Source organism: Thunnus albacares, chromosome 1, assembly GCF_914725855.1.
Source record: "Thunnus albacares chromosome 1, fThuAlb1.1, whole genome shotgun sequence".
Classification (NCBI taxonomy): Eukaryota; Metazoa; Chordata; class Actinopteri; order Scombriformes; family Scombridae; genus Thunnus; species Thunnus albacares.
This window is the reverse complement of record NC_058106.1, coordinates 24,091,311-24,105,094: the sequence shown is the minus strand read 5'-3', so window position 1 is coordinate 24,105,094 and position 13,784 is coordinate 24,091,311. Positions and strand designations below refer to the sequence as shown.

Sequence of the window (13,784 nt, the reverse complement as noted above, 5' to 3'; positions counted from 1 at the left end):
GTTTTGACGTGCTTTTAAAACATTTACACACACAGCTGCCATGTGTTCATGACAAAATGTTTCAGCTTATGGAAGCTGTGCAGTTGTTTTAAATGTTTTTTTTGTCACCATATGTTTTGTTTACATAGCTATATGCAAAAAAGGAATGTCAGATGATATTTTTCGGTTTAGACACCACATATGTTGATGAATTGGGTCGTAATCAGCTAATTAGCCGATTTACGGTGAGAAAAATCGTTATTGTTATTATTACATCATAATTCAGTTGTTATTATATAATTATTCATTATTATCATGGATGTTATTACTATCATTATTATTATTAATAGTAGTAATAGTAGGCCAGTAGTATTACTAGCCTGTATCTGTATCTTTAGTGCCAGCAGTAGGTGTTTTATTGATATGCAGAAATCCTGCGGCTTTTGCAGGTTTCTCATGCGTTGTGAGCAAAGCATTCAGCAGTCGGCTCTTTTGTTTCGAGAGCAGATTCAGCGTGTGTGTGTGTGTGTGTGTGTGTGTGTGTGAGAGAGAGAGAGAGAGAGAGAGAGAGAGAGAGAGAGAGAGAGAGAGAGAGAGAGAGAGAGAGAGAGAGAGAGAGAGAGGCTGTCTTTGGGATTCAGCAGAGTGAATGAGGAGGAGAGAGAGAGCGGGATGCTGACAGATTCCTGATAGATGGTTAAAATGGCGAAAGCTTGTTCGACCCCAGCGAGCCACCAAACTGTAGCACTGTAGGTCGGAATATGTAGTAGCTGAAGCTGGATATATCTGTGTGCTTGTTTTTTTTAAAACCCCCTCCCGTCTATTCACCTCACGTTGTTTTCTGCGAGTGCTGGAATATTTTTGAAGTGTTTAAATGGCATCCACAAGGCGCCGCCGCCTTGTTCCGTGCTTTTTGGGAATACTCCTAAATGCTTTAATCGGTAAGTGGCATTATCTTAATAACAATGCTGCAGGGTGTGATATCTTTCTAACAGTCTGCTGCTGTCTGGAACCTGCATGGTGCATGCTGCAAGCAGCGATAAGTGCGCTACTGACCAGTAACCCTGAACTTGGCCCCTCTCCGGTGTCCGTTAGTATTTCGGCAGTAAATGCCAGTTTAGAGACCAGTAGAGGAGCCTTGACCACTGCGGAATTTACACCTCTAGGTTATCGGGTTGCAGCCCATATTATAGTGTGTTAAAAGTTCTGTTTCCATCTGCGGAACCGGAGAGCAGTAACAGTATTCGTGTCCTTGCTCCAGCACCTGACATGCACGACTCGTTCAAATGGATTGGAGTCTTTTTGGATGTCCCGGCACCACCGTAATATTGCACGGCAGCCACGTGCAGCGTAGTCAACAAAGTTTCTGGGTTGTTTTCATAGGAAGACGATTAAAAGACTTCAAAGAAGGCTCTACTGAACGATGTCCAGTTTGTGCGCTGAGAAAGTCTCATTTTTTTCAGTTACAGTCGCTGCGTGTTTGTCTTGTCTGTTTTCAGAGTGGTCTGGTTTGCCTCATGACTGCCTTTTAATCAGGTGTCTCAGTAGCACTGCAGAATTAGAAACACAATTCCCATGTTATTGTTCATCACAAGATCTCGATATAACAAATTGAGCTCTTGGAGGAGTGGAAGGATTTAACACTTTTATACCCTGTAACTGAATATCTCTTTCAAACCTGCTATTTAGCTTTTATGAGGGCTGCACCTAACACTTTAGTTAATCTGCTGATTATTTTCTCAATGAATCATTTAATCTTTAGAAAATTATTTTGCTTCGCTATCATAGAAGACTAACAAAACCATCACATCCTATGACCTGACTCATCAAGCAAACTTTTTCAAATAGTGGATGGAGTGTGACTTCATATCAGAGGACTTCTATACTAGAGAGTTCTGCACCGGTCAGTCGTTACAGCACCTCGCCCTGAGGCTGGGTGAGATGACAGTGGTTATTGCTCTGAGAATAGATTAAAAGACTGTGGTTATTGCCTGCTGGGGAGAATATTTGTACAGATTAAATGTCAAGACTGTCCCTCTCCTCCTTTTCAGATTTCCTTTTTCGCCCCTTTGTCCACTGTGATAGACAGTTTCTCTCTCTATGTGAGGCCCCTTAATTCGAAGGCAGGAGAGAGTATTGAGTATTTGCAAAGCATACCACACAGGGACCCACAGAGGCCCCCACTGGAATCATAAAGGCTCGTACACAGTGGTTCATAACATTTTCAGTCGGAGGATTGGGAACAAAAACTTCACAAACATGGCTCTGTGATGGATGTAATTCCAATCTACCCGTCGCATTAAAGAAATGAAGCTCTTTCAAGTGCACGTCTACCTCCGAGATTAGATTCGGTTTAGATACTTTTTATGACATTTTAAGCAGACTTGATAAGAGTAAAAGAAGCAATAAGAAGAAGATCAGCATTATATCTGTTATGGACTGAAGAGCTTAAACCCTGAGGCAAAATGCATTAAATCATTGAGAAGATCCCATGATAATAATAAAATGTGTGTTCATCATTTACTTTGAATGGTTTGATTGAGTTGTGTCATCAACACTATTAAGTCAAAGCATACAAGTGACAAACATTGAGGGCCTTCACTTAACTTCATCAACATGTATTATCATGCTTACTGAGACACATCTAAAGATTATATGTTTTAATCCAAAACAGCAGCATGTGTTTGGTTTATCACAGTAAGACAGAAAGATACTACAGTTGAATACATGTTTGAAGGAAGATTGTACACCGACAACTAAATGGCAAAGTTGACACAGGTGAATTATGCAACAGCTGCCCTACATGTATACTATCGAGCCAACACATGGGGTATTTCTCAGCATCCTTGTGCTGCATATTACTACTGTATTACTGTGTGTAATCGTCACTGAGTTGTGAATAGCCAAATATTTGAAACTACATGCTTATGAGTATTAAGGTGGCTTGAACAGAAAAAATATTGATTAATAATTTATCAAGAAGAAGCCTATAGGAGGGAATGCAAATATCAATGTTGAATGTATAGTCTTCCCTCTGGAAATAGAGTAAAGATTGCTTTTTAGCGAGGCACTGTAGGCTATATAAAAAAGAAATTGAGCTGTTCTGTGGACACTTACCTCAATAGCTCAGTTATACTAGAAACTCCATTTGATTCAAAGTGAAATATACTGTATGACTTTTTCCGAGCGTGGTGGAAGACCCTTTTAACAGAGCTTTCTATTCACAGTTCAGTGCAGTTTATGGAGGGTAAATCCACAATCCTTGTCCAGTGTATAAAACGGGACTCTGCATTCCAATCAAACCTAACATGATGCTACAGCAAATGTGAATGGTTATCTAAAAATGTGTTGTTTTTTTGTATGGTGAGCAAGACTGTATAGTCAATGAGCTGCAACAGTCGGATGCTGAGAGAGCAAGGAGAGAACTAATTTAGCTATAAAATTAGTCTAAATCTATGACTCATATCTTTTGTAAATGCAGGACATTATTTTCTGAGGGCTATCATATGTTTTGATGCCTGGCAGTTGTGTTTGTAACCCATTATATCCTCATGCTGATGCCTGTAAGAAGCCTGTGGTGTGTCCTGAGCTCACATAGCTCTGTCAGTGGTGCTCGTGTCTGCTAACTACATCTGTCTGTCAGTAGCTGGTGTGTGATCCTCACTTAACTGTTGCAGCAGTAAACCTTTGTGCCAGCCAGCCACACGTATCTGTCAATAGTAAGCCAGCGCATGAGCCACACTTAGCCAGCACTTGTCTCTGGTCTCAGACCGCTAATCCTACATGCCAGTGTCTCTTCCCTCTGCATGGAGAGAACATTAGGATGATGTACGTACGTGTGGGTCCCCTCATCTAACCATGGAAATCCATGCATGTATAGTTTCATGTCTGTGAACATGTGTTTCTGTGGATAGGCATGTACTTGCCACCGGTTTCCACAGCTGTGCTCTCTCCTCCATCTGCACACCCTCTGGATGCTCAGCGTTCACAGATGACCTTAACCTAAGCCGCACAAAGTGCAACATCCGGCTATCCCCTGCTTCTTTTGTCCTCTTATCTCCTTTGTCTCACTGGATCTGTCTTACAATTCAGTGTTGTGTTCAAAATGATTTTCACTGACCTTTTTCCACATTGTTGTTTGTAACCTTCTCCTCACCCTGAGCTCAGGATTGCATTAGCCAGTCACTTTAGCAACATGCTTTATTCATTAGGAAAGCCAAAGCCCAATAACTTTCTCATTGTTTTAGCTAATGGATGAAATTCTGATTAATTGTCATCATGAGAAAGTATATACATCAATAAAACTGTTTAATCAACTTCAAATCAATGACATCCTAACACATTGAACACTGGACTGTTATTATCCTGTTTGCTGCAAGGCTTGATAACATTGACCTGGGTCATGTGACAGCTTTGAAAGCTGAAAATAGGAAGCCCTCAATACATTTCAGTCAATGTACACCCCCTTTTTTCAAAGAAAGATTGAATATAAAACACTTTCATATGTTTTACAGTCTTGAATTTGTCTAGAAGCATTTTGTACAGTATGTAATAACTTGCTTCGCTTTGAGAATTATCTTTGTTTTGATCAAAACATGAAGTGTGACTGACTGGCTGTGTGGCTGCAGGCTCTTAATATGCTGATATTTTTCTCTGCTGGCTGCTTCCTGTGTGAAAACATGTGATCTTTGTTGGACCAAAAAAGAGATGGAGCTCTGTGGTCAGCATCATTTTGGAGAGCAGCAGCCCAGGCAGTGGGATCACCGTCTGCCAGCTAAGGGTTAAATATTTCTCCACTAGCACCCCCTTGTTTTTCACAAGTGGTAGCACTGATGTCTCTCTGGTCCCATGGCCATTTTACTTACCGTGCTTGTTGAGTGAAAAAAGGGGAGGGGGCCACATAAAGAAAGGATACAGAGCACGAAGAGAGGAAGAGGAAATGTTTCTTTGCATTATACTCCATATGTGATCTTCACGGAGGAGTGTGTCAATGAATTCCTTGTCTGCACCTAAGGGGAAGTATTTCTCGGTTGGAATTTGAGGGATGAAGCCGGAGGTTCTCTGTTTTGACCCTTGTGCTTTGCCCCCCCATCCCCCCCTCCACTGCCCTCCCCTAGCCCCCCTCCCACCAGATTCCAGGGCCTGGGGCAGAGACTGGTAGTGCTTAGTCCATCAGCAGCTGAAACATGATACCAAGATAGCCAGCTAAGCTCCTCTTTTATAGTACCAAGTCAGGTTAGGCTGTTTACATCCTTTCTTTATTGTTCTCCCGCTCCCCCCTCTTTACCCCCAGAAACCACAAATACAGAAAAATCTGATCTCCCCAGACCATAATAAAGTGGAAAAACATCACCCCCGACAAATTAACTGATGTGGACCGTTTAGTCACAGAGTATTGTTTTGTGCTGATGGGTGAAAAAGAAAACATTGCGATCACAGTAAAAAAAAGTTGCTGCCACTGGTTAGGTGGTGCAGCACGTACAAGGTCGCTCATGTGTGTGTGTATAGTACAAGAGTGCACATGCTCTGAGTGCATTCAGTCTATAGACTATGAATTCCCTCGTGACTGTAGCCTGGAGGTAGCTCAGTCAAGGCTTTTTATTCATGAGCTGTAAGGCCCGGTGAGCTGCTATCAGTGATATGATACAAGGAGCATTCTTCCTGTTTGTATAGGTGTGAGGGTTGATATGATAATAATCATTCTGTTGCGGTCCCTCATGAGCCTTTATAAAAAACAAGTAGATATGGAAATGGAATGAATGCATGACTTAACACAGCTTCGCTAACTAATCAGAAATTATCAAGATAAATAAAACCTCTGTTTTCAGTTACAATATCTGATAATAAAAATAAGAAATAAACAGTATAAAGTTGTTTAAACATCACAGATTTGCCTACTTGGCATCTCCTCGAACTGATTATTTCTCAATTAATTGATTAGTTGTGTGGTCCCCAAAATGTCAGCAAATTGTGAAAAATGTTCCCGGAGCTAACGGTTACTCTTCAAAATGTTCCAAACCCAAAGATGATCTGTTTATTATCACAGAGGAGCATGAAAACCAGTCATGTCTCTGCTTTTATAGACTATGTAAAAGTGCAATAGTGGCTGTCACTGTTTGCTGTGTCCTCCTGTATGGACTTATTTAATGAAAAAGAAGCATAACTTTGTGTTTAAAAGAAATGCTAAACTAAAGTGCTAAAAAGATTAGATTAGATACCTTGAGATGTCTCAGGAGAGCAGGGTAACACATAGTATGTAGATGTATTGTAAGACATTATTTTCACATATATATAGCTACCATCTTAACTCAGTGTCCACTTACCAGTACTACCTTTACTTGAGCTTTAATGTATGAGATGAAAAAGCTAGTAAATGGACCTTAAGTTAAGATTTCTTTTGTCAAACTACTGTTTACAAGGTCAAGAATGAAATTTCAAACTCAACTATATAGTTATCTTTTCTTTGCATGTGTCCCTCCAGGTGTGACGTGCGAAGCGGAGCTCTCCTTCACCCTGGAGCCCAGTGACATCATCGCGGTACAGAAGCAGCCCCTCATGCTCCACTGCCAGGTGGACGGCATTCCCCCAATTACAACACAGTGGAGGCATAACGGCCTGCTTTTAACTCAGGACCAGCATCATACCACTTTCATCAATGGCTCGCTCCTGATCGCTTACTTCCTGAAGACCAAATCTGACGGCTCATCTGACGAGGGGGACTATGAGTGTGTGGCCCAGAATTCTTTTGGGCTGGTGGTGAGCCGTAAGGCCCGCGTTCAGGCAGCCAGTAAGTTCTCTCTCTTCTTTTGTCTTTGAGTTATGCATTTTGAGGGCTGTAGTAAGTTGTGTAAAGGTTTGATACATTTAGTGTGTTTACATGCAGTCACTCCACACCCAATTAAGGAAATAGTCCTGCTTGGTTTGACTTCCATTCAGGTTTTCAGTCTCCGCATGTCAGTCACCAGATACAACTAACATGGTGGCATGCACTCTGGAAGCTGGTTGGCTGATTATTTTGTTTTTAATTGTAATATTTAGGCTTTATCATCTTAAATTACTTTATCTAGAGATACCAACTAAATATTTTAGTCCCTTGTGTCAGAATAAGACATCCTGATAAAACAATGCAACTATGACACAGGCATGAACTGCAACCTCGACCTCTTAAATTAGATTAATTTGTGATCTGCTGTCCCTACAAGTGTAAACAATGTAATTAAAATATCCTCTTAATCACATTTCAGTCCAATCTCAGTCTTTTGGGTATTGCTGTGCATGTAAATGTACTTAATATCCCTGACAGTGGAGTCATTTGAATATTTTAATATCATTCTTTGAGTGTAATGAACTTTCTGATGCTCATCTACAGTGCTGCTTAGAAATTCAAGCCTTTGAGTTTAGCATTAACAAGTGCTCATGCTGAGAGTATCCAAGCTGCTTTGTAAGAGTGCAATAAGCTCGAAGCAACTCAGCTGCCCACTTACTGGTGAAGGCATCAAGATCTTTTTTTTTTCTCTGGCTTGACCACCAAATCTCTTATTTGAAGTCATTCTAGTTCAACATTAAGCTTTTAGCATTGTTGCCACGGTTAATTTACAACACGCTTATCATATCATAGCGAGGCAATCTGACTCCTTCCTCCTCCGTCTCTCTATCACTATCTCTGCTTTTCTTTCTCATCTCTCACACACATACTGTGCACGTCTCAACGTACTTTAATTAAATGCAGAGTCAAGGATGAGCACATTCTTCTGTACACACGCTGAGATGTTGAAGCAGCGGCTTTAGTGACACTGTACTGTTCCACGCTGCTGAGTTAAGACTTTTTGAATGCTCTGTTTTATATGTGCTGTAACACAGAGATGGACAAAGACCTGCAGAAGCCTGTTGATTCTCGGGCTGTGTGTAGACAGCATACTGCTGTGCTGTTGTGGCCAATACAGCTTTTCCACTCAGTGGGATAGGGAGGTTAGCATGGACGTCTCACTGGCCAAAGCGAAAAGTCACTTCAGCTCAGTGGCTGGCGCTGTCAAACACATGCAACTTTTTAAGGCCTCCCGAAAGGGCTTTTCTCTCAAAGGTCAGCTTGCAGATGCCATTTCAGCACATTTTTTAAAGCTTCTTTCTCCGGGAAAGTAATCAATACGGCTCCCTACTTTTATTAACCTGAATTATTTTGACATAGTAGTGAGAAAGCATGAAGAAAATGAAAATCTATAGATATATGAGCACAGGAGGCATCACCTGAACAAGGCGCCGAGAGCACAATAGAATTATCCTGATGATTTGTACTGCAGCAGTTTCAGGATATTATTTATAGCTGCAATATCGGGTAGGATTGTCACGTTACTCGCTTGAAGTTTTGGCGTTTGTATTCTATTGAAACCTGCAATGAAAAATTCCTAATCACAGTGAGAATCAGTTTATTTGCCAGGTAGATCAACATGTGCTCTGTGGTGTATTTGGAAGTTGGTGCAGACACAGCAATGTAATAAAGTTTTTGTAAACAATTCAACTATATACTAGCCTCAAAGTTAGCTTATTCATGTCTCTCTCCAATACTGTTAGGAAACTAACAGCTAAGTATGTTATGGTCTGAATAAAATTAACTTATTGAATATATTAAAAAAAGTAAATTTTTCAAATTTACATAAATTTTGGATGTGAAATTCATTTTTTTTTTCAATTCAGGGGTTCAATATGTGCATGGAAAATGAAGGATTATGCAATCAAAGAGCAATGTGATGTCTTTCATCTGTTTATACAGAATTCAAAGTGAATGTGGAATGTGATGTGAATCCAGATTTAATCTCTGCTGTGAGTGAACTTGACCTGGAACACGCAGCTATTTGAGCCATAGCTGGAGTTCAACATCAGTCATGGTCATGTTTCAGCCGGGCTTTGCTCTCCTGCAGACCTTTTCCACCTTTTCTTCCTAACTTGTATTGATTAGGAAAGGACCAAAAGATTACTCAAAGTCACATTCTGACCCCTGATCTCTGACCTTTTGGGCTGTGTTAAGCAGTCTTTTTGAGGGGTCTTGAATGAGCAGAGGCTCTGCTATAATGATACTCCCTCCCTCCTTAATGGAGTCTTGCTTCTATAAAGGCAGCAAGAAGCCATCGCTGTGAAAATAATCCTCCAGAGACCCTTCAAAGGAACTCGCAATATACGAATTTGTGGCGATAAAATGTCCCCGTATTACCCATCATTTGCCACTAATAGCTTCTGCAATTTTGAAGAATTGCTATAAAACAGTGTGCATTCCCCATTTTTCTTACAATGTATAAAAAATGTCTAAGGCTTTTAGAAATCAGATTAATGGGACTTTTGTTGCACCTTTAGATGCATTGGTTGACTTCCAGTCTGACCAAAGGATCTTATATTTTTTATGTTGTGTCACATAAGAAAAATCACAGATTTTTGCTCTTCAGAAGTGGGCATAGTGTCCTTTGTACTTACAGTGCTGCTATTAGGTTTTCTTGATGGATGGCACTGGAAATGCTCTGGGTTAATTTTGTACTCTTTTGAACTCTTTGCTTGCTGTCCCGTTTCTTGCACCTCTCAAGCTCCAGTTTCTTGCAGCCTCCTCCTGTCCAGTACAGAAGTGTTCCCCTGTTGATCAAGCTTCGATTTGTTAGACTTGTCTGCTAGGAGCTTAATCTTTAAGGTGAACTATAACCCAGAGAGAGGGGTTTGAACAACCACTGGTCCATTTCAGAGTTCTGGACTGGATATAAGTTATTCAGGATAAGGTATTTCGTTTATTAAGAGAATCGGCCCACATGTATGAGTAAGTGTTTTCCTTACAAAGATCAGTGACTAGTGTTTGTTTCTTTTTCTGTTCCAAGTGTTTGTTAATGTTGTTGCTCTCTTTGTGTTTTTGAGGTAATTTGCTGTGTTATGGTCCCTCTTACAACGGAGCTCTGACTTGTACCACTGTGATGCAATGGCTGGTGTGATTACTGAAGCTTCTTTATAGCCCTCCCAGTGGATAAAGCCTCCATCTTACCCTCCACACTACCACCCTCCATAAATTTCACTTTTTATTTGCTTGACAACCATTTGTGTGAGCTCACTGTCGGGGGCCAGTGTAGGACGGACTCCCTGTTGGCCCTCTAAATCGGCGGTCGGTCCAGGAAACACTTTTTTTCTCCTAAATGTTATCTCTTTGATGGTCAGTTTCTTTCTCTGCCCCTCTCGCTCTTTCCTCAATTTCTCTAGGACCTCCTCATTAGCTTAGGTTCAGGAAGCTTTTCATCATTTGGATGAATGACAAGCCTGGTACAGTGGACCCGGCCAGGGCTCCTGCCCCTCCCCCACAGCACGCCCACGTCACCAGGCAACACACCACAAAAGCCCTCTGTTACAAAATAGCTTTTAGGATCAATTGAAATGACTTGCTTTTGTCTGTTTGTCTGGAATTAATTGGAAAGAGTTGAAGCTTTGTTAGGAAATAATTTATTTTTTTCCCCCAGTCCCATTCATATAGGACGACTGCAATTGACCTCAGGGAGCACTGGAAAAGATTTGCAAACACAATATGAAGTGTGCTGCTGAGAAAAGGCAAATTCAGTGCAAACATGAGGAGAGTGAAAACACAAATAGTAGAAAATACAATAAATCCAAGTATAAATATCATGTGTATTATTTACTTAATAGACTGCGTCATGATATATAAAGAGCCCCGGCTGCTTGATGATCATTTCCACCTTGTTAAATTCTAAAATCGTCATGGTGAATTGTGCTGCCGTTATAATAGTAGGCTTCTGAATGAGACCTTAATGAAAAAGAAGAACCCAGGGGGCTGTAAAGGATGAGATAGGAGAAGACAGAGGATGCCTGTAAAAGTGTCTCAGTTTATACCCATGCTCATTTGTGTGAATTTAACTCCCATTCAGGGCTGTAAATGTAAATAAGTGTTAAGCAGGCAGAAAGAGGGTCCAGTAGAAACTACATGTGGCAGAAGATGAGAAGTTGCAACGTGCTACTTTGGAAAGCTGTGTGGATGGACTGCCACCAGCAGCTACTCAGACTCACACTGCGGTTAGTGAGAGTGATTTATGGGGAGCTCATGTTAGTTTACGTGAGAGTGTTTGTACGTGTGCGTGCGCGTGTGTTTGAAGGGTGGACGGTGGCTCTCCATCACCCTCCGACCTTCCTGTCCCCACCCCTTTCATGGCCTCCTGCCTGGGTGAATGCTGAAGCGCCATCCCTACATCTCCTTGTGGCTCCCTTTGTCTGCGAGCCAAACCCCGCCCTCGATCTGTCCCCCTCCTAGCCCTGCTCTTCTCTGCTCGCTTGCCACGAAGCAAGTCATCTCTCTGTCATATAGAGTAGCCAACATAAGCTTGTTTTGACATTTAAGCACAAAGCCTCTTAGTGTTTTCTTTTACTCCTTGCAAAATCAAGATTACCTATGTGCGAAAAATCTATTACACGTCTGACATTCAAGCGTTACTTACTTCATCATCTGTTCAGGAAAAGTCATATTATAGAGTATAGTCATTGCTGTATTCCCCCTGCTGATATTATTCCTCTCATTGATATTCCTGTCTTGAAAATATCACATAGTAGTAGTGCATACGGACATGACCTATGACTGCCCTGTCGCTTCCTTTGCGCAGGTATGTGGGCTGATGTTAAACCAGAGTGTTCCCTCCTGCTGTGTGGTCAGCGCCCCTCCATCTGTCCGCTACTGTGTTAGAAGGATTGAGGAAGAAAAGAGCTTTTTTTCCCTTTTTCTGTACTGATGAGGCGGGCTGAGGGGATGAGAGCTCTGACCTCTTCTGTGTAATTACAAAAGAGGCCGGTTTATTACAGTACACCTGCGGACTAAATAATCTGATCTCATTGCCTGACTGCGCACGCTCTGTTTGAGTTTATTCAGAATTGGCAACAGTGAAAATGAGATTTCATGACTTATTTTAGAATATCAATCAGCTTTTAAGAGCTGGTTTGTGAGAGTTAACTACTGATCTCATTGTCTCTCCCTACTGTGTTATATGAATATATATGTAAATATGCTGTTTGTCCTCTATGGGATGTATTTTTGTCATCGAATTGAATAAACAGCAAAACTGAATGCACCTGACGAAGAACATGAACGCATATTTGCATTGACAGATGCTTAAACTTCAACTCTCATTTAAGGATGAGGCACTGTGAATCTCTATTATTTCTGAAGATAACACATCATTGACCTTGAAGCAGTAGGAAATCACCAAGGGATCCCATTCTGCTCATAGCATGCCTTATTGTCTTAGTTTACTGTATGTCTTCATATGGTGGGGAACAATAAGATGCAGTATAAAATTTGGTTTCAGTGAGCTTTCCAATCCAATTAAGATTGCTTAATTATTTTCTAATCAATATATGCATTCATTATCATTCTCTGTTTATCATTTATCACAGTATTGATAATGCTGCATGCTTGGAGACAAAAAGGGCGTTCGCCCTAACTTGCTTTGCTGAATTATATCAATTGCATTGCCTTTATCTCCAAATGTCAAGAACAAACAGCGAAATACAGCAAAATCAAGAACACAATGGCTGCTAGTGTTCTTACATCTTGAGTTTTGCTGTCAGGACTTCAGCCATGCACACAGCGCAGACATGTGTGGAAAGCTTTAACAGTCTTCTGTTAGAGGGGAGCTGCTTCATAATATGAGGGACGAGCTACTGTGTGGGGCAGAACAGGCACCCTTTCACTCTAAAAATATCTGCCTGTGTAAACATCACTTGGCAAATCAAGCTACTAAACAGGGAAAGGAAGAGTGGTGAACCAGCTGGGTGATGAAAATATTGAACTGCCTGGAACAAGCATTTCGCTTATTCCTTCAGGCCCTTTGTCCTCATGTTCGACATGGTTTTAATCCTATTTATGTCTTTCTTAGAGTGATAAAAATAATGGCATCGTGTTATATGTTTGTTTATATAGAAATTTAAAAAACTAACTGATTTATTGCCAAAGTGATTTTTACACAAGGGGAAAACATAATGTAGGAACACAGATACACACATGTACATTATGTTCTAAATGCATACACATACAAAACTTTCACACAAGTTAGAGTATATAAGATAAGATAAAGGGCTACATTTACGTGTAAACAAAGTACAGATTAATTTTACATATATTAAATCAACAGAAACAACATACAGATACAGATGCAAAATAAGAAAAGAAAAAACATATATAATAACAGATTGAGCTGACATTTTTCAGGCAAACTGTTCCACAGTCTAGGTGCTGAAAACAACAACAACAACAAAAAAAACTTGTCCCCTGCCCTTTTTAGATGGGACTTGGGGATACAGCAGTTAACGTGCCATGCTTGGAGGCTCTAAGGGACCTAGTGGTGCTGAATAGTACATCAATCAGTGAAGTAAGTTGGTGCTAGACAGTTCTGGGCTTTATATTCAAATATTACAATTTGTGTCGGTAACACATAGGAGTCAATTCAGAAAAGTGAGGAATAAATTATTATGGTGGTCTTTTTACATCAAGTAGAGGCATTCGGTCTAGGGAATTCCGAAATTGATTGGAAAATTACTAGCACATGAACATCTTTCTCCAGCTCAGATGAGGCACTTAGCTATACTGTAATTCTATGTTGGAAAGAGCTAGACTTGACAACTGAAATGATCGATCCAACAATAAATGTCCTAAAGACATTTACCAGCACGGTCAGCTCAGTTTGGTTGCTGGATTTTGTTGGGACATATATTTGATCTCCATAGTGGAGAATACCTATGAGTAGAAGGAACAGTAAGGGACCCAGAATTAAACCCTGGGGGGCTTC

General features: G+C 40.7%; 1 protein-coding gene across 1 annotated transcript in view; it reads left to right on the top strand.

Moving 5' to 3' along the window:
- Positions 1 to 620: 620 nt before the first annotated feature.
- igdcc3 (immunoglobulin superfamily, DCC subclass, member 3) overlaps positions 621 to 13,784 on the top strand; it is a 61,313-nt gene continuing 48,149 nt past the window's right edge. The window contains exons 1-2 of the mRNA XM_044351015.1: positions 621 to 920; positions 6,461 to 6,766. Coding sequence (XP_044206950.1) covers positions 854 to 920; positions 6,461 to 6,766 — 373 coding nt within the window. The 5' untranslated portion in view covers positions 621 to 853. The remainder of the gene's footprint in view (positions 921 to 6,460; positions 6,767 to 13,784) is intronic.